This window comes from Planococcus citri, chromosome 5 (assembly GCF_950023065.1).
Source record: "Planococcus citri chromosome 5, ihPlaCitr1.1, whole genome shotgun sequence".
Classification (NCBI taxonomy): domain Eukaryota; kingdom Metazoa; phylum Arthropoda; class Insecta; order Hemiptera; family Pseudococcidae; genus Planococcus; species Planococcus citri.
The window spans coordinates 23380731-23402392 of NC_088681.1; the positions used below are offsets into that span (position 1 = coordinate 23380731).

The following is a 21662-nucleotide window of genomic DNA, read 5'->3' on the forward strand; positions in this document are numbered from 1 at the left end:
TTTTCTCATTGATAATTTGTACCTTGAATAATGTCGTTCGAGTAATTATGTTTTATGTATGACTATGTAAATAATTCCGTGTGCTAATGCCTCACACACGTATTTCGTTCGGTAGTACGTGTCGTTTTAAGAAACGAAAAAAAAAAAAAAAAAAAAAAAAATCAGAAAAACCCTCAAATTGTACGATTACATATGCACATATTTTATTAACGTATATCTATTTGGCATTAAAATCTAACAATTTTTCCATCGAGTAATTTCATGTTTTTTTGAATTTTTTTTTCTATATAGATTCAATTCGTTGCCATCATGGTGCACGCTTTCCAGTTACTATTCATCGAATGCAACTATCCTCGAGCTTTCGTCTGGTGGATCGGTATGCACGCCGTTATGTTCTTCTTCTTATTTAAAGAATTCTACAATGAACAATACAGCAGACCGAGAAAGGCAAAAGTAAGAACGAATTTTCTATCCTCATCTAGCATTTTTTAAAACAAATGAAATTCTACATACAGTCTACAATAACCACGTTTCATTACAGGCTGAAGCAGCCAACTCTGCAGCCAAAGACTCGTGCAACGGAGTGTCGCAGAGTAACGGAGAAATTAAGAAGAACAGTTATAGTAAACAAAGCGATTATTACGTAAATGGAGACGGTATTTCAAGGCCAGATCTCGTACAAAGAACTGTGTCCGCTAGCGCAAATAATTAGTTTGTAGAGAAAAAATTTTTTTTAGCAGTCTGTTTCTCTTCTTTATATATTTGTATAGTTGTGTGTGTGTGTGTACGTGCAATTTTTTTTAAAACCGTGTTGTTTTTCTCCTTTCTCTTTCTGTCCCCTCCCCTTTTATTTTCGTTTTGTTTTTTCTGTGAAAATAATGAACGAATTTGTACGTATATTGCCAACTGTGTTGCTCAAAAAAAAAAAAAAATCAACAATTTTTTCCCACGCGGGTTGAAGAAAAAAAATTGTCTCAATACGTATAAAAAATTCTTATTTATGTATGTACATATGTAACTAAAAGAATTTATTTATATTCGTGTATTTATTTTTATTATTGTTACGTGTAAATTTATACATACCCAGTACCCTTTTATTTTTTTAATGTATAGATGAAAAAAAAATTGAAAAATTTTTCAAAAAAATTTATTTAAATGACGAATCCATGTAATGGATACAAAACTAATCGAAATCCAAATTTTTTTAATACTGCTTTAAAATTTTTTTGGCAACGAATTTTTTTTAATTTTTTTTTTTTGAAGCGGTATTTTTTTTACCGTTATTTTAATGTATCGCCTTTTTTTTTGTCTTGTTGCGTCGTCGTTGCTTTGAAAACCGATTTATTTTAAGGTTACGTTACATCGAACGTGTTCGGGTGAAGTTTTATTTACGAGTGTTTTACCGAAAGATTATTATGTTCATGTGTTTTTAGTTTTAATTTAGATTTTTTTTTTGAAAATTTCACCCTCGTATTTTTTTATTATTTTTTTTTCATGTGGTTCTTTGTAACGTGTTTATTTATTACGAGTTTTGATAAACGATGAAGTAAAAAAAAAAAAGAGATCGAATCATAATATCATGTTTATGAAAAAAAAAAAAATTTGTACCATCTAGATGCAAGGTGCCTTATTAAAAAGTAAGGATAAATTAACGTGCAAAGTGCCTTCGTTTTATACGGGACCAATATTTTATTATAAGTTTTTTGAAATAAAAAAACGATCTAGTGGCGTTGGCGAAATTGCGCGATTATTTAATACCCTCTGTGACTGATTGTGAGAGTGTGAATGAGCTGGGAAAAAACATCTTAATACACATGCACACGTAGCTAGAAACCTACCTACCCTTATTCTGTTTTGAATTTGTCCATCTTCTATATAATGTAGTTAAAAAATGTGTGATGTTGTAGCTCTGGGTAGAGATTACTTTTTTTCGAAATGAAAAATTTTTCGATTCGAGTCTTGGTGAAAAATTTACACCTCTGGTGTAGGTGTAATTTTTTCTCAGGCACGATACGTTACGCCGCGCCGACTTGGGCGTGTGGTTGTTTTTTTTTTGTATACGATACGATACATACTCGTATGTCGTAAATCGTGGTGTACTTTTGATATTGTAAAATCTTACTATATACTCGTATTATTCTCGTATGTACCTCTGTATTGGCGAGATGATCGCCTCATCGGTTTGAACATTCCTGCAATTGAGAGAATATTTTTTACGAATACTATACTGATCGATAGCCGTTGTATTTTTATTTATTTAGTTGAAACGATTATACTACTACCAACGAAGTCAATTGTAGTCAAGATGAATTTTTAAGTGCTATATAAATAAGTGTACCAGTTTAGACTATTCTTGTTAGGCGTATAATTTTTGTTAATTAATAAATTTATTACGCGAAAAAATTGTGTGTTTTTTTTTAATGCTGTGGGTGTTGTGTTCAAATTTGAATTTGCTGATTGAGTTTTAGATTTATATCAACTGAATAAAATTAAAAAATGAAACTTGAGGAGAAAAAATGAAAATTGAATTGAAAACAGAGCTAAATTGAAAAATAAAATGAACTGAACTAATAGAAATTGAATTGAATTAACGAATAAAAGTTCAAGTAGGTAATTAAAACGTGAAATTGAATTAAATAATTTGAAGCTGAACTAAATTTAAAAACAAAAATTCCATTGACTCTGAAATCAAAATATAATGAATAAAAGTTTAATTCAAAGTTTCTCACAAGTGACTTAAAACTAAAATATTTTTTGGATTTTTAAATTTTTTAAAAATAAAATTAAAATTAAAACCAACCAAAATTACCTAATAATTTTAATTTTATTGCAATTACAAACACTACTTACCTACTTATCAAAAAAAAAATCAATTTATAATAAATGTTAATTGAGAGAAGTCCAATATCTCGTAAATGACGTAAAACTGAATTTTTTGGAATTTTTCAATTTTTAAAGATGAAAACAAACTAAAAATATTTTTGAAAAAAAAATTAGAATTTTTTTCAAATACCTTTAGAACTTGGAGCTAAACTTTTTTTCAACTTGAATTTTATTCTATTCTAATGAAACTAAAATTACCTACGAAAAAACAGCTATAAAATTATTTTCAATTATTAAAAAAATTGTAGTTTTTTTTGAAAATATTTTTTAATTTCAATTTTAATTTTATCAAAAAAAAAAAAAAAAAAAAATGAAAAATCCAAAAAAATATTTTTAGTTTTAAGCCACTTGCGAGATATTTGACTTCTGGCAAGTTATTATTTGATGAAAATTGATTTATGAAACTGAAATAAAAGAACTGAAAGAAGATGACGATATTACTAAAATTATCAGGAAGAATGCGAGTAAAATCTCCTCTGAAAAGAAATATTTAAATTTTGGACGATTTTTTTTTCCAAACTTTGATAAAATCACCGAGAAATTAGTGAAAATTCGCAACAGAATTAGCCAAAAAAAAAAAATGGAAGGATTAGAAAAAAATCATTAGGGATTGGTTTAAAATCGCTAGCAAAAATTGGTGAAAAACACTGAGAAAAAAAATCAGTGAAAAAATTACCGAAAGTGAATAGGAAGTAAGAGGGAATCAAACAGACAATATTATAGAATGGCCGCTGGAAACTGCGGAGGGAGGGGAGATAAAATCAAAAAATGCATACAAAATTAGTATTTTGAAAAAAATGAAAGAATTGTGGAAAATCAGCATAAATAATATGCATCACTGGGCAATTGATTTGAAAATTATTATCAAACAAAATAGGTACTAGGAAACTGGTTTTTTAAAAATGAAAACTTGAAAATCGAAAGGAGATAAAATCAGAATATTGTTCTACACATACATACATTTGAATATGTCGCTCGTTTTGTTTCACGTTTGTTATAAAATTTAAAATCCTATTTTACTGATTTAAAAACGTAAATAATAATTCGAAATGTTGAAGGGGAGGGGGCGAAGATTCAAAAGAAATAGTCTACGATAAAATTGAAAAATGAATAAATGTTCCGTCAATTGTCTTCTGATTGAAGGCAACAGCTGCTAGTGATGCGGTATGATTCTTTATTCGACAGTCCAAAGGTCAACTTTTTATAGTACCTTACCTATAATGATCTTTTGATTATGATTTTAAAATTCTCACTTGTTGATTTAACAATACGTACATATTTTTTTATATTCTAAATCATTCGATGCTAGACCATAGAGTAGATTAGAGCTTAAAGTTCGATACTATAATCTTATTATTTTATTCACCAGCTTTAACGTTAACCGACGTACACAAAAAAAAAATGCAAACAGTGAAATCTTGTTGTTTCAAATTCTCTTTGAGAGATGGTACTTTGGCGCTTTTGTTTTCCCACTTGGTAAGTTTTTTTAATGATTCAGTCAAATATTCGCTAATTTACGCATGTGGGTATTTATTAGTTTTTTTCGAAGATTACTGAATAAAAATCTGTACGACAATACAAGAGTAATCTTTGTTCCCTATTCAAATAGATAAATCAAGTTGTAATTTTCGCCTTCCTGATATCACGCAAGTCGGACTTCTTGGTGAAAATTCTCGTAATTTTCTTTTCACTCCTCGCTGTAATAATACCAATCGTAGGGATTCTTGGAGTTTTGAAGGTACACACTTATTTATTTTTCAATTCAAATCCTATTTCCCATTTTACAAAATGAATTGAATACCTACCTACCTTATACATTTTTACAGGAGAAATCAGCATGGCTTGTACCTTATTTGGCCGCACAGTTGATTGGTATCGCGAATTGCGTACTTCTATTGGTGATATTAATATTTGGTGGTCCATCATTGTTGAACAAAATTACAGAAGCTCTTACTACTGAGCCAGATGGCAAAGGTGGTATATCTGGAGATGCTACTGTAGGAACAGTATTTCTAATCGGAATTCTAACCGTAATCGGAGCTGGTATGTGGAGATATTCTGACTATAATATGCTGAAGTTATAGATTAAAATAAAGCATTTTATGAGCTAAATATTTCAAATGTTTAATACTCTAGGTCTCATGTATTACTTTTTCGTTGTTGTCCTGAGCTATTACAAGAAACTTCAGGGAGAATCTCAAACTACAGATGAGGTGCAAGATGTTTGATTTCGGTTGTGTACTCTTCGTATCTGCGGTACCATGGAGTTGGATCAATTATCTGAATTAAATATTAATTATATGTGTACCTATAAGTCATTGAATAAATCAATATTTTAAAATTTTCTGCCTTGTTTAACCTCACTCTTTAAATTTCACATCTAGGATGTAAAGTTGTTAGGTAATAAGTACTTATCTAGCAAAATTTGTTCACTTTCCGACGTCCTATTCATTTATTTGGCCATTTTTCTAAATTGCAATTTTTTTCTTCAAATTTGTTCGTGTTCATAGTTGATTTAAAGTCGTAAGTATGGGAAAATTTTGAACACCCTGTATGAAAAATTCAGATTCATCAATTTATGTCAAGTTCCTAATTGCTAAACATGTTTAAAAAATATTTTTTGCGCTGCTTATCAGTTAGGTACCTATGTATATGTATTAGTGATGGTTCATCTGTCTATCTATTCATCCTCGTTAATTATACGTATTTAAAATTTGTTTTATTTTTATTTTTTTCATTTTTTGGTCCATTTGGCCGGCGCGGTGTAGTTTGATTGATGTTCGATAAGTACATACCTATAGTGAATTTAATTGTGTTTTGAATAATTTAAATTCTAATTTCTACGTCATAAGACGCTAGACCGTTATATGCAAACCTGAAGATCGGATTTAAACTTGAAATTTTAGGTAATTGAGTAGTGATTTATTTTGTGGTTGGAATCCTTCGATGATTACCTACAATTCTCGATTTTTAAAATTGTAACATAATTTCATCTTCACTCTTTTCAGGAATCGAAAGAAAAAAGATTTATTATTTTCAAGTGATAAGCATTTGGAAATTTTTTAGGTGTCCGACTTCAACTATTTTTTACTCAAATTGACTCAAAGTACAATAATTTTGAAAAAACTTACCAAAAAAAGTTGAAAAATTCACGAAATATTATTTTTTTTGCGGTAAACGTTATTTTAAGGTTCATAAAGAACAGGAGGGGGCCATGGTGAAATTTTGTATGTGATGAAAAATTTTATGGGTAAAAGTATCCACAATTTTCGAATATAGGGTCATTGACTGAAGTGGGTTAAAATTTCCTGAACAGGAAGAAAAGCGGGCTATGTGTTATTACGATTCAGATTCCTTTCCCCTGCCCTTTTTTTCAACAAGGTAAGATGAAGGCGAATAAAACTGCATATCAAAAGTAGGTACTGTAACAGTGCGATCAGGAATAATTCGTTAAGACGAGTATTATAATAATCAATACCAGGAAGGGGGGGAATGAAAAATACTCCTAAGGGGGTGAATATTTTTCTGCTCATTCGGATAGCTCAAACATCTTAATAAATCATTCCTGATGACACAGTCCATCTCGCATTTGGACTCCTCCTACCTTATTCACGCACACTAAATAAGGAAAAGAGTCGAATTATAGTTAAGATATAATTGCAATTAAGAAAAATACAATATAATTTACACAATAATTCAGGACGTTAAAGCCGAGTGCGCCATTGCAAGGGTGCCTCATCGGTCATAGAACTACTTTTTTAAGGTACCTAGTCCTTATACCACGTAAGTGGTAGCCTCAAACAGTGTCTGTCACTACCACTGGTATTAAACAGTGTCTGTCACTACCACTGGTTTCAAACAGTGTGTGTAATTACCACTGGTTTTAAACAGTGTCTGTCACTACCACAGGTTATAAACAATGTCTGTCACAAACACTGGTTTTAAAAAGTGTCTGTGATTACCACTGGTTTCAAACAGTGTCTGGTACTACCACTGGTTTTTAAAACAGTGTATGTAACTACCACTGTTTCTAAACAGTGTCTGTCACTACCACTGGTTTTAAACAGTGTCTGTCACTGCCACTGGTTTTAAACAGTGTCTGTCACTGCCACTGGTTTCGATCAAGGTCTGTCACTATCACTGGTTTTAAACAGTGTCTGTCACTACCACTTGTTATAAACAGTGTCTGTTACAAACAATGGTTTTAAACAGATTCTGTCATTACCACTGGTTACAAACAGTGTCTGTCACTACCACTGGTTGTAAACAGTGTTTGTCACTACCATTGGTTATAAACAGTGTCTGTCACTACCACAGGTTATAAACAGTGTATGTAACCACCACTGGTTATAAACAGTGTCTGTCACAAACACTGGTTTTAAACAGTGTCTGTCACCACCACTGGTTTTAAACAGTGTCTGTCACCACCGCTGGTTTTAAACAGTGTCTGTCACTACTACTGGTTATAAACAGTGTCTGTCACTACCACTGATTTTTAAACAGTGTAGTATATAACTACCACTGGTTTTAAACAGCGTCTGTCACTGCCACTGGTTATAAACAGTGCCTGTCACCACCACAGGTTATAAACAATGTCTGTCACAAACACTGGCTTTAAATAGTGTCTGTCACTACCACTGGTTATAAACGGTGTATGTAACTACCACTGGTTTTAAACAGTGTCTGTCACTGCCACTGGTTTTTAAAACAGTGTATGTAACTACCACTGGTTTTAAACAGTGTCTGTCACTACCACTCATTATGAACAGTGTCTGTTACAAACAATGGTTTTAAACAGATTCTGTCAATACCACTGGTTATAAACAATGTCTGTCACAAACACTGGTTTTAAACAGTGTCTGTCACTACCACTGGTTTTAAACAGTGTCTGTTACAAACAATGGTTTTAAATAGATTCTGTCACTACCAAAGGTTATAAACAATGTCTGTCACAAACACTGGTTTTAAACAGTGTCTGTCACTACCACAGGTTATAAACAGTGTATGTAACCACCACTGGTTTTAAACAGTGTCTGTCACTACCACTGGTTATAAACAGTGTCTGTCACAAACACTGGTTTTAAACAGTGTCTGTCACTACCACTGGTTTTAAACAGTGTCTGTCACCACCACTGGTTTTAAACAGTGTCTGTCACTACTACTGGTTATAAACAGTGTCTGTCACTGCCACTGGTTTTTAAAACAGTGTCTGTCACTACCACTGGTTTCAAACAGTGTCTGTCACTGCCACTGGTTTCAATCAGTGTCTGTCACTACTACTGGTTTTTAAAACAGTATAAATGTAACTACCACTGGTTTTAAAATGGAAATACACCATCTTTGGTTATAGAAAAAAATTTTTTTTTACTTCATATTCATTTTAATACACAAAATAAACTTTTTCCCACCATTTTTATGATTCCATTTCATTATAGAACTAAAATGAAAAAATCACATCACCATCAAAACTTCAAAATCTATAACCAAAAATGGTGTATTTCCATACCTGGTATCTGGTTCCTTAGTTTTAAACAGTGTCTGTCACTACCACTGGTTTCAAACAGAGTCTCGTACTACCACTGGTTTTTAAAACAGTGTCTGTCACTACCACTGGTTTTTAAAACATGTGTGTGTAATTACCACTGGTTTTAAAAAGTGTCTGTCACTACCACAGGTTTCGATCAAGGTCTGTCACTATCACTGGTTTTGAACAGTGTCTGTCACTACCACTGGTTATAAACAGTGTCTGTTACATACAATGGTTTTAAACAGATTCTGTCATTACCACTGGTTACAAACAGTGTCTGGTACTACCACTGGTTTTTAAAACAGTGTATGTAACTACCACTGTTTCTAAACAGTGTCTGTCACTACCACTGGTTGTAAACAGTGTCTGTCACTGCCACTGGTTTTTAAAACACTGTATGTAACTACCACTGGTTTTAAACAGTGTCTGTCACTGCCACTGGTTTTGATCAAGGTCTGTCACTATCACTGGTTTTAAACAGTGTCTGTCACTACCACTGGTTATAAACAGTGTCTGTTACAAACAATGGTTTTAAATAGATTCTGTCACTACCACTGGTTATAAACAGTGTCTATCACTACCACTGGTTATAAGCAATGTCTGTCACTACCACTGGTTTTAAAAAGTGTCTGTTACAAACAATGGTTTTAAATAGATTCTGTCACTACCACTGGTTATAAACAGTGTCTATCACTACCACAGGTTATAAACAATGTCTGTCACAAACACTGGTTTTAAACAGTGTCTGTCACTACCACAGGTTATAAACAGTGTATGTAACCACCACTGGTTTTAAACAGTGTCTGTCACTACCACTGGTTTTAAACAGTGTCTGTCACTACCACTTGTTTCAAACAGTGTCTGTCACTGCCACTGGTTTCAATCAGTGTCTGTCACTACCACTGGTTATAAACAGTGTCTGTTACATACAATGGTTTTAAACAGATTCTGTCATTACCACTGGTTACAAACAGTGTCTGGTACTACCACTGGTTTTTAAAACAGTGTATGTAACTACCACTGTTTCTAAACAGTGTCTGTCACTACCACTGGTTGTAAACAGTGTCTGTCACTGCCACTGGTTTTTAAAACAGTGTATGTAACTACCACTGGTTTTAAACAGTGTCTGTCACTGCCACTGGTTTCGATCAAGGTCTGTCACTATCACTGGTTTTAAACAGTGTCTGTCACTACCACTGGTTATAAACAGTGTCTGTTACAAATGATGGTTTTAAACAGATTCAGTCACTACCACTGGTTATAAACAGTGTCTGTAACTACCACTGGTTTTAAACAGTGTCTGTCACTACCATTGGTTATAAACAGTGTCTGTCACTACCACAGGTTATAAACAATGTCTGTCACAAACACTGGTTTTAAACAGTGTCTGTCACTACCACTGGTTATAAACAATGTCTGTCACAAACACTGGCTTTAAATAGTGTCTGTCACTACCACTGGTTTCAAAAAGTGTGTGTAACTACCACTGGTTTTAAACAGTGTCTGTCACTACCATTGGTTATAAACAGTGTCTGTCACTACCACAGGTTATAAACAATGTCTGTCACAAACACTGGTTTTAAAAAGTGTCTGTCACTACCACTGGTTATAAACAGTGCCTGTCACCACCACAGGTTATAAACAATGTCTGTCACAAACACTGGCTTTAAATAGTGTCTGTCACTACCACTGGTTATAAACAGTGTATGTAACTACCACTGGTTTTAAACAGTGTCTGTCACTGCCACTGGTTTTTAAAACAGTGTATGTAACTACCACTGGTTTTAAAAAGTGTCTGTCACTACCACTGGTTATAAACAGTGTCTGTCACAAACACTGGTTTTAAACAGTGTCTGTCACTACCACTGGTTTTAAACAGTGTCTGTCACCACCACTGGTTTTAAACAGTGTCTGTCACTACTACTGGTTATAAACAGTGTCTGTCACTACCACTGATTTTTAAACAGTGTAGTATATAACTACCACTGGTTTTAAACAGCGTCTGTCACAAATACTGGTTTTAAACAGTGTCTGTCACTGCCACTGGTTTTTAAAACAGTGTCTGTCACTACCACTGGTTTCAAACAGTGTCTGTCACTGCCACTGGTTTCAATCAGTGTCTGTCACTACTACTGGTTTTTAATACAATATATGTAACTACCACTGGTTTTAAAATGGAAATACACCATCTTTGGTTATAGAAAAAAATTTTTAAGGACTCAATTTATTAATAATGCCGCCAATTTACGTAATTTTTTTACTTCATATTCATTTTAATACACAAAATAAACTTTTTCCCATCATTTTTTTGATTCCATTTCATTATAGGACTAAAATGAAAAAATCACATCACCATCAAAACTTCAAAATCTATGACCAAAAATGGTGTATTTCCATACCTGGTATCTGGTTCCTTAGTTTTAAACAGTGTCTGTCACTACCACTGGTTTCAAACAGTGTCTGGTACTACCACTGGTTTTTAAAACATGTGTATGTAGCTACCACTGGTTTTAAACAGTGTCTGTCACTGCCACTGGTTTTAAACAGTGTCTGTCACTGCCACTGGTTTCAATCAGTGTCTGTCACTACCACTGGTTTCAAACACTGTGGTAGGTAACTAAAATACAAGTGAAAACACTTTCTATACTTCTATGGGACAAGTTAAGAATATAAATAATGGTTCTAGGGGCCATTATACTACGAGAATTAATCACAACCACAGGGTGCATAGTTGCAATTAATTTGAAGAGGGCTAAGGAGGGGGCTCACAGTACAAATCCTCTATTAATCACGTTAACTTCTTCTCCTGCGGTCCCCTAGTGCCGAGCAAGGTTAAAAATACCACAACTCCACCGCAATCGCATGAGCTTAAGTGGAGAAATGTTGAAAGAGATAAATATTATAAAATTAATCGATCAAAGATGGTACAATAGATAAATAAAGATCAAGGGGTCTCGGGTCCCAAGAGTTTACAAAAGACATTGCCACGGCTGGCCATTCTGTGAACAAGTGATGAGGCAGCGAAGATGATCCTCCGATCAAACCTCGGATCGTCTTGAGAGTTGCTCACGTTACCCTCTCTTAAAGTAGGGGAAATAGAACAAGTTCATCCCCTCTTGAGGTAGATACCATATTTCCTCACATACGTGATGAGTACAATATGGACCACCTCCAGGTCACATTCTGAGAATATTCGCTAAGGCGGTCACGCCATAACTGCTCCTTACAGTGCCTAACCGACATAAATATTTGCTAATCTGTTCCCAAGTTTTGCATAATAATTTTTTTATTGTCCTGCATATTATAAAACAAATTAGAAGACAATCTCGGATCCAAACCATGCTGAAGATCTGAGTTCTTTGTAGGCCCATTTTATTAAGACAAAAACTCTCTCATTGCTGACTTATTCCAGTGAATCCTTCATCAAAAATTCAGTATGTGCCATAAAAAAGAAAAAAAACCAGTTGGTGACTTCTGGTGAATTTGTCATCCAGAAGTCACCAGAATTCACCAGGGAGTCCCTTGACATTCAAAAAAATTTCAAGAGACATGAGGACATTCTGGTGATTTTTTTCTCCAAAAATTCGCCGTAAGAAAAAGAAAACCCCACTTGGTGACTTATGGTGAATCTGTCACCAAGAAATCACCAGAATTCACCAGGCATTCAAAAAAAATTTCAAGGGTCGTGAGGATATTCTGGTGAATCCTTCATCAAAAATTTGCCATAAAAAAGAAAAAACCCCACTTGGTGACTTCTGGTGAATCTGTCACGCAGAAGTCACCAGAATTCACCTGGGAGTCTCAAGTTTCGACACGTTCAAAAAAAATTCTAGGATCGTGAGGACATTCTGGTGATTTCTTCATCAAAAAGTCACCATAAAAACGAAAAAATCCACTCGATGAATTCTGATGAATCTGTCACCCAGGAGTCACCAGGATTCACCAGAATTCACCAAAGGGGTCCCAACACATTCAAAAAAAAGTTTGTAATGTCGTGAGGACATTTTGGTGATTTCTTCATCAAAAATTCAAGAGAAACCCCACTTGTGACTTCTGGCGAATTCGTCACCCAGAAGTCACCAGAATTCACCAGGCATTCAAAAAAATTTTCAAGGGTCATGAGAACATTTTGGTGATTCCTTCATTTAAAATTTGCCATAAAAAGAAAAAAACCCGCTTGGTTATATCTGGTTTCATGGTGAATCTGTCACCAAGAAGTCACCATAATTCACCAAGGAGTCACCAAGCATTTAAAAATATTTTCAAGGCTCGTAAAGACATTCCGGTGATTTCTTCATCAACAATTCGCCATAAGAAATAATAAAACCCACACGATTTTTTATTTGATCATTTTCCGATGAAAAGCAGCAGCGATGCGTATTTCTATACATATCAGTGCCATAGGTCAACATTTTATCTCGATCTGTTCACCTAGCCAACTGTAGGTACCTACGTAGATTTTGCTTTGTGTTTATTAAATGTGTTTATAGCTTCTTAATCAAATATAGTAATCGGCACTAGAGGATAGATTGATTTGAGCCTTTTGTCGTCAGACTCTAATTGTGTTTCAAGTTGACGACACCAGCGTAATATTGTTGAAAAATGATGACGAGAGCGTGTGTTCTCGTGGCTGCGATTCTCGGTGTGGTAAGTTTTATAAAATACCTACTTTGAAACAATTTTTCATTGATTTCTTGTTATTGTTAATGGAATCGAGATAAATGAATATTTACATGTACGCATGACCCGAAAAAACTTTCCATTGTGAGATGCTTTTTTAGAAATATCTGTAAGTAGACCTACATTATTTTATATTTTCTCCAGTACTTAGTCTCTAGTTGACGAAAAATTATCAAAATTTATTCTCAGGCTTACTTTCATTTCACCTCCATATTTTTTTACATGATGTAGGGTGATTCTTATTTTGAAATATCACTTTTTTGTGTAAAAACATTTTTGAAAATTTTTAATTTCCGGTCAGAGAATCCGTCTAAATAACCCGTTTTCTAGAAAAACCCTCCCTTGGCCCCTAAGCAATGTTGATTTCCACAGATAAAGATCTCTCTCCCTCAATAAAGTTGGAAATGTCCAGAAAATTTAGTGGCTAACTTAAGTATATTTTATTGATTGAATATATGTACCTACTTACTTGATTAATAACTTGATAATGATTTTCACCAATAGGCAGTGCAGATTGTATTTGTCAAGGTATCGCTCAATGAATTCTACGGTGATGCGGATCAACTACCGAACTATAAATATTTTTTGATTATTCAAATCGTTTCCGCAGTCTTTGCGATCTATGGAATTTTAAGAGTTAGTCAACTTTTTTTTTCATTCAATCAACTTTTATTTTCATTTTCACGAGTTGTTTATTTTTTTTGTCTATACAGAAGGAACGGCTTTTCATTGCAAGTCATTTGATTTTACAAGGCGCTCTTTTTGCAACATGCATGATCTTCTTAGTAATATTAGAAATTAATGGTCCACCTGATTGTTCAATAGCGCATCCTTATGAAGAATACATAATAACTGATAAGCAAGAAATCCGTTACCTATTGGAAACACAATTCGCAGTAACCGCTGGTATGAATGCGTCTGTTTTTTTTTTTTTTTTTTTTTTTTAGAAAAATAATTATCTGCGTACAAAGAGGTACCTACCTACCTACCTACCTACCTACCTACCTACCTACCTACTTTCAGTAACGAATCGGTTAATTGAAATTACCTAAAGTTAAGGAACCTCCACGTGTGGGCTTATAAATCTGTGTATGTAGCTAGTTTTTTTTTTAGTCTATAGATATTAAAGATTTCAGGCATACAAAATCACAAAATACAGGAGCATAAAACCTTTTGAAACTCTTCATAGAAAAAGAAATTGTCTTCATGACCACACTTTTTCACGCTTTTATTCGATAAATATTACAAAAATACCGTACGTTTCTGCAATCTAGTTGCCTTCATCAGCGGCTAAACATGACTGAATAAAAATATATTCGTGTACGTAATTTTTATTCAGTCATGTTTAGCCGCTGATGAAGGCAACTAGATTGCAGAAACATACGGTATTTTTGTAATATTTATCGAATAAAAGCGTGAAAAAGTGTGGTCATGAAGACAATTTCTTTTTCTAATACATTCGCCTCACGCGTTACAATTCTTTTTATTTTAACTCTTCATAGAGAGAACGATTTCTATGCTGATTTTGCCAACAAAAAAAAAGACACGAGTTGCTAAAATCTTGTAGGCAGTCTGTTTCATGTTTCAGTAATGTTTCAACATTCTCAGTGTTTGAAGGCGATTTTTTTTCATTCCTCAGTCCAAAATAGAGATGAAAAATTTATTTACTAAAATTAAGAACTGCAGTCACAGAAATTCAGCCCTCTATCTAGGTACCTGTCAGGTCGCTGGTGGAAAGTGTTTTGAGACCACTATAGTTTATAAGTGAAAATTTCGTACTATAGTTTAATTCGATTTTCAGGGTTCACATTATTGGTTCTCGCCATTGTGCTGCTGTATTGCGGAGAAATTAGAAGAGAAAAGAAAAAAATTATAGAAGAATGCAACGTTCATAAAAATAGGACACCAAAGTTCCAGAACTCCGCGTAAATAAATAGTTCACGAAAATTGTAATGATTTTCAGTATTTTCATCCGCAGCAAAATTTCTTATTTCGAACTGTGCATTAGGCCTACCTAGATTAGAAATATAAATGTATTAATCATCAAATGAATAGAAGTCTGTTTTACGAATACTCTATAGTTGCATTTTTTTTTTTTTTGCTCAAAACGTTCGAATTATTTTTCCAATAAAAATTCAAAAGTTCGTTGGAAGATAAATTTTCCAAACACGTATGGAAAAATTAGAAAACCATCTAAAAGTGCATCATCATGGACTAAATTTCGAACGCTGAATTCGATTTTTCATTTTTTTTTTACAAATTTTTAGCAATCTTAAGTCAACTCAATTTTCTGAAAAAATTTGAAATTTGATCGGACTGGTGAGTAAATCAAATTATAGTTTTTTAAATATGTCTATAATTATACTTACCTAAATAAGTAATTAGTACTACCTATATGCCCCCCCCCCCCGAGTACGCCTTGGCTCACTGTGTCAGCTGAGACTTCAAGATGAGTAAGGACATTGTGCTCAAATTCAGAAGAGCCTTTGGCAATGTCGACATTGAAGTCAATGTAGAAATACCCACAAAAGAAAATTATGTTGTTATCTTGAATACTTTTAGTGATGAGTATCATACCTATTGCCTTAGTGGTTGTTTTTTGCCCATACACAGCTAGCTCACAGAGCATAAGCAATTAGCCATTCTACCTCAAATTTTATTTAAAACAAGAAAAAACATTGTAACACTGAATCGGATTATTTTTCAATACCAACTCGAGGAAAATGATCAGATTTGATCAGGTTTGAACAAATCTAATTCGATCATCGTCATATCTGACTGGATCTGGGGAATGCCCAAATCTGACTAGTCCTGATCTGATCCAATCATTTTCTTATAATTAATTTTTTTGGTTTAAAAAAAAAGAATACAGTAAAAATTGGTTTCAAGAAAGTAAAAAAAAAGATGAAAAATTATTTAAAATAATTTTTCAAATATTTCTCATGCTGTATTCCTCATTAATATTTTATATACTGAGTTTTAAGAAAAGGAAAAAAAAAACTTACTAAAAACTTGTAAATATTAAAAAAAATAAAACAAATGGAAAAAAATACCAACTTATTTAAGCTGATGATTAGTTTTAAAAAAATTGTATTTCATTTTCATTAAGCATTACTTAAGTACTGCCCATGATTTTTTTTAAAACTATTCGATACCCACCTTAGTTTACAATTATGTAATTTTGATAATTTTGTAAGTAAGAGCCTTTCCTAATACGCTTTAGTACCTACCTACATACTACCTGTCTCGCTCTCCCCCTCTCCCCTTCCCCTTCCTTACTCTCACATCTATGATTAGGATTGTAATTAGTTACACAATAGATTTATCTAGAGTTATAAGATTAGTTAAATGATCTTGATTCTATATGTGGAAAAATAAAAAATAACTAAGTAGGTATGAAAAACTTTCCTCGCCAATCTTCTGCTTCTTCTTGCTCATGATATGACAAAAAAGGCGGGAAAATGAAGGAATTATTAAAATATTTTTAAAAAGTAGGTAGGTTGAATACCCATTTTGTATTATTTATTCATTTATTTACTGTTTACAAGATGCTCGTAAAGTAGATGCTCGTAAATTACTGATGTAGGTACATGGTGAAGTTTCGTAAGTTCGAGCAAAGTAAATGTTCCGGTCCTTTTTTGAATTCAATTTTTAAATGCCACAAAGTTGAAAAACAAAACACTAAAAATAACATAAAAAAGGTAGGTACGCATTTTTGATTTTTGATTTCAGTGTCAACATTGCAGTAAAACGATTATTCAGTTGTAGGTCCCTACCAATAAAAGCATCGTTTCTGAAAATCTAAAATTATTCAAAACATTTTTGTTTCCAACTCCACCTTCCAAAATTTGTTCGAACCCCATTTGGCTTATTAGCTTGTAAAATATTGGTGGGGAATCAAGGGTAAGAAGTTGTGAGGATTTCAGTTTACCCCCCTCCCTCACACGTCATCTTCCTGGTAAAAATTTTCGACCTCTTTGATCGGAAGGAAGGAAAGACCAAGAAACATTTTCAAGTACCAACCTAATCTTGTCACTGGAAAGAATCAATATCATTCTGAGAAAAATTGATTATGATGCCAAAAATTTCCAATCTGTTATCTTTCGAATTAATGTATATTGTCTATGTACTTAGTAGGGGAACAACGCTGAGTACCAAATTTATTTACAAATGCGCAGTATCAAGGTCAACTTTTTAAAATTGCGATTCGCGATGCGTTGATTGTATTCCTACAGTAGATATCTTTCATTGAATCGCTGTATGTATTATCTCACTTCCCGTGTGTAGAACCAGAGCATGTGGATAAGTAAGTAGTTGAGTTTTTTTTTTATTAGTTTGATTATAATCATTATTTAAGACCCGAGTGTTCGGTGTTGTCTAAAAATGTGCGACTGTTTCTTCAAAACGTGTACTGTAGTAGCAATACTTTTTAGTTGGGTAAATTTCATTAGTACTTACTTACTTACTTACTTACTTACTTATTACGTAGGTACAAATCTACAGTGTGACACAAAAGTAGTGTCTGGTGGCTTTTATTTCTAAGTGGAGAGAGCTAGGGAGATGAATGAAGTGGCGCGGCGTTGAGTAGGGAAAAATAAGGGCTTTCAAAAGTGACCTTGAAAATTTCAGACCCATGCACAGGGTGTCTGTAATGTCTTTCACGAGAAAATAATAAGAAACCATTACAAAACGAATGATAAAATATAATGAATAAAACACACGTAAGTATAAAAGTACCAAACTAAAAAGATGATGAAAAAATACCAATAAGTTGCGACTACGCTTACATAGATCGCGCTAATCTAATAAAATAATAATATTATCGAAAGTAATACGTATCAGTGTCCACAAATTGAAAAACCGGTTTGGCCAAGAATGCAAACCGGTTTTTATTGGCGCAATGTATTCTACCACTAAGGCGACAAAAACGTGATATGAATTTTTTGAAACCGGTTCATTAATTTGCAACCAGTTAACAAAAAATACCCAAAAATTGTAGATAGAGAAAAAAGCTTGAAACAAAAGTTGTAGAGCGTGAAAAATTACTCAATTCTGTCTAATCACCTTTCGAAACCGCTTCATTGGTTCGCATTTAGCAACCAGTTTTTGACAAATCGCCTAAAAGTTGGAGATAGAGAAAAAAACTTGAAACAAAAGTTGCAGAGTGTGAAAAATTGGACCATTTTCGCTGATCAGATTTTGAAACTGGTTCATTAATTCGCAACCAGTTATCAAAAATTACCTAAAAATTGTAGATAGTGAAAAAAGCTTGAAACAAAAGTTCTAGAGTGTGAAAAAAAAACACAATGCTGTGTAATCACATTTTGAAACCAGTTCATTGGTTCGCATTTAGTAACCATGTTTCTGACAATAAACTGAAAATTGAGATAGAGATAAAAGTTTCAACATGATAGAGAAAAAAGTTTGAAACATAAGTTGTAGAGTTGGAAAAATTGAACAATTTTTGCTAATCAGATTTGAAACCAGTTCATTAATTCGCAGCAAGCCATCAAAAAGATACTGGGTTGCAAATTAATTAGCCAGATATAATATAGCAACAGCCAGTAAGTCTCATACTTATTGGTTTATTTTTTCTCTCTTCATAGACGTATTAAAAAATTGGCATTTGATAATTCTAAATTATGACAGCCTAAGCCTAAAGTTGTTTACTTGAAATCTAATTTATTGAAATCTTGATAACGCTGTTCTTTCACAGGTAATGTATTTGATGATGTACTCAAGTGTCATGACAGGTCTGTGCCTTCTAGTTGAAAACGAACAAAGAAATAAAATGAAGGAAATTAAACGAGCAAGCGTACTTTTTTTTTATACTTATCATCTTCCCAATTGAAGCGATTTATGGAGTTCTTGCAGTAAGTAAATTATTTCATTTTATTTTTTTGTGAAATTCAAATACTTACATATACGTTCACGTTTAACACAATGACTTTGAATTTTGTGGTACCTATTTACTTTTACAGAGCAAACCAGCTCGAATAACCCATCATTTGCTAACACAAGTCTTTTGTTTGGCGGTTTATGTAATTATTGTAGCAAAAGCGTATTATAGCGGTCTTGTATATCCAGATGAACATATTTACGCTTTTGGATTTCCTGCTGGTATGTAATATAGGCCTGTATTCGTTGTAATAAATTAGATTATTCGCCTCTTTTAGGACGTTTTTTCATGCCTATTAGTGCTTTAAGAAGATTTTCAGCACGATAATATTCTATCTATCATTGTGTTGTGATTTTTGAAAGCGTTGAATCCAACTCATTATCTCTCGAATCAAAATTCACTTTAGAAGAGATACCTATACGAGTATAAAACATTAGAGGGGTACAAACGACGAATTAAGCTGATTTTACCAAAAGGGGGTCCACCTTCTTTTTGAGTCTCTATGATAGATTTTACAAGGATGACTCCTTTTTTCATGATTCATCTTTGAAAAAGGATAGATAGAATGGTGTTTGTTAGATTTCGTAATTCAATTAGGTATCATTATCAAAATTTTCTTATGAGGTCCCCTATAATTATCGGTGTAATTTCATTATTCATTATCGAAATTTCCGATGAGGTCACTAGCATATATCAGTAGGTATTTAGTCTGTACTCGTTCTGTGCAAAATAGCGTTAATAATTGATTTTATGAAGTTTTTGGTTTTTTTTTTTTTAAAAAAAATTAGGTACCTATGACTATTAAGTATTTCTGTATTAGGCAGGTCGAAAAAAATAATAAGTAGCAAGGATTTTGACCAAATTCACGTAGGTAGGTAGTTTATTTTAAGTTGAAAGTGGCCCATAAAAAAATTGAGCTCCCTGGATGAAAGGAAGGTGGAGGTAAAAATCCTCAAAATTCGGTCATTTTTGCACCAGACGGTGGGGGTAATTTATTTATAAATTTTTCAACAACTTGGAAAATTATACTTAAATGATTAAATCTATTCTACATAATAATCTTGAAGCTTGGGGGCAGAGGCTCTGGTGAGGTGTGGATGGAGGTAGCATAAAATAGGACATCATATTCTTGTTCGGGGGGTTCGATTCATGTGTGAAAACAACATCAACAAGTACATACGAAGAGTGATATTCCAAAACTCGCTTTGTCCATTTTCACAACTTTTCAGGAAAGAGGAAAAACAGTTTCCCTTTAAACGGGTAAATTGGCTTTTTAGGCGAGTTTAGCACTTTATTTGGGTGGATTTATGATGTAGGAGTGTAGGTATACACTTCATCCACTAAATACTGCTGAAAAAAATTTCAATAAAAATGGACAAAGCGCGTTTTGGAACATTATTTTTTTTTAAATTTTTAGTGAATTGGCTATTTAGATGAGTTTAACACCTCATTTTGATAGGTTGATGATGTAGGAATGTGAGTTAATACTTCATCTACCAGGTACCGCTGAAAAACGCACTTCGATAAAAATGGACAAAGCGAGTTTTGGAATATCACTCTTCATACATGAAAATAGCTCAACTTTCAAAGTATGACACAAAAGTAGTGCCCAGTGGGTATTATTTCTAAGTGGAAAGAGCTAGAGAGATGAATGAAGCGGCCTTGAGTAGCGAAAAATAAGAACTTTCAAAAAGCGACCTTTAAAATTTCAGGCCCATGTACAGGGTGTCCACAAATTAAAAACTAGTTTGGTCAAAAAATTCAAACTGGTTTTCATTGGCGCTATGTATTTTACACACTAAGGAAGCAAAAATGTGATATGCATTTTTTGAAACCGGTTCATTAATTTGCGACCAGTTAACAAAAAATACCCAAAAATTGTAGATATGTGATATACTACTATGCCGTACGTGGTATGTATAGGGCTCGCCCACATGGTAACACTGCGTTGCACTAAGGCAACACTGCGTTGTATTCTCGTCAGCTAGCCATACGAGCCAAGCGACGAGAGTACAGAACGCCAGTAACTTGTCCGAGTCGACGCGGGTATGTTATTCACGGTTAATGGGTTAATGCAGCTCCGGCTGTTTGCATTTAATTATAAGTTTTTACTCTCGAGTGTTAAGTGTTATGTTTAGTGCTTTAGTTTTAGTTAGTTATTAGTGAAACCATTTAATAGACGAGAAGGAGTGATGATCTACTCGTCGCCACTCTGGGTAAGTACTTGCACATGTCAGTGTGAATAAGTTAGATCTCCTTGCCAGAGGAGATCACTTATCCAAACCTACACCAACGTGTGTATTTAATTATAAGAAAGTGTCATGTTAACGAGTATATTTGCATATAAGATACAAATGTACTAAACCTGTAACGTGTTGTTAATATTGCACACATTAAATATTATTCTTGTGTATAACTTGTTATTATTTATGGTGTGTATGATCATTTGTTAAGAGTGTAAAAGCAACCTTTTCCTACCCACGCCCTAGCCGAGCATGTGAGGTATTCTGGTGAGTATTTAGTAGAAATACTCTAAGGGATATTTCTAGGAAACAACACATAGCAATCACAATCGATAAGTACATCTACCTATCACTGCTTAAGTCAATTTACCCTCTTACATTGGCGCCCTTCCGAGTGTCCAAAAAGCACAGATTCGTCGTAATCTGAGCT

The 21662-nt window shown here is 33.4% G+C and overlaps 2 protein-coding genes and 1 long non-coding RNA gene across 14 annotated transcripts in view; all 3 read left to right on the plus strand.

The window, feature by feature from the left end:
- LOC135846524 (very long chain fatty acid elongase AAEL008004-like) overlaps positions 1 to 5229 on the plus strand; it is a 134035-nt gene extending 128806 nt beyond the window's left edge. For all 11 annotated transcript variants that reach the window (XM_065365665.1, XM_065365666.1, XM_065365662.1 and 8 more), the window contains 5 exons: positions 292 to 453; positions 542 to 4359; positions 4493 to 4621; positions 4710 to 4926; positions 5020 to 5229. In XM_065365665.1, coding sequence (XP_065221737.1) covers positions 292 to 453; positions 542 to 712 — 333 coding nt within the window. In that variant the 3' untranslated portion in view covers positions 713 to 4359; positions 4493 to 4621; positions 4710 to 4926; positions 5020 to 5229. The remainder of the gene's footprint in view (positions 1 to 291; positions 454 to 541; positions 4360 to 4492; positions 4622 to 4709; positions 4927 to 5019) is intronic.
- A 7619-nt stretch (positions 5230 to 12848) lies between these two features.
- LOC135847380 (uncharacterized) lies at positions 12849 to 15163 on the plus strand. Its single transcript, XM_065366880.1, has 4 exons — positions 12849 to 13057; positions 13595 to 13726; positions 13804 to 13996; positions 14892 to 15163. Exons 1-4 carry the CDS (start codon positions 13013 to 13015, stop codon positions 15017 to 15019), a joined length of 498 nt encoding a protein of 165 aa, XP_065222952.1. The 5' UTR covers positions 12849 to 13012; the 3' UTR covers positions 15020 to 15163.
- Positions 15164 to 17283: 2120 nt separating this feature from the next.
- LOC135847210 (uncharacterized) overlaps positions 17284 to 21662 on the plus strand; it is a 42269-nt gene continuing 37890 nt past the window's right edge. Inside the window, exons 1-3 of one of the 2 annotated variants that reach the window (XR_010559113.1) lie at positions 17284 to 17396; positions 18807 to 18963; positions 19072 to 19210. This is a non-coding gene — a long non-coding RNA (uncharacterized LOC135847210). The other variant, XR_010559114.1, reaches the window with a different exon arrangement.

Excerpts from the sequence above, each read along its gene's own strand:
- LOC135847380 (XM_065366880.1), top strand. The coding sequence starts at position 13,013 with ATGATGACGAGAGCGTGTGTTCTCGTGGCTGCGATTCTCGGTGTG. Across the intron at positions 13,727-13,803 it reads CGATCTATGGAATTTTAAGA|AAGGAACGGCTTTTCATTGC; the intron begins GTTAGTCAACTT and ends TTGTCTATACAG. Across the intron at positions 13,997-14,891 it reads ACAATTCGCAGTAACCGCTG|GGTTCACATTATTGGTTCTC; the intron begins GTATGAATGCGT and ends TTCGATTTTCAG.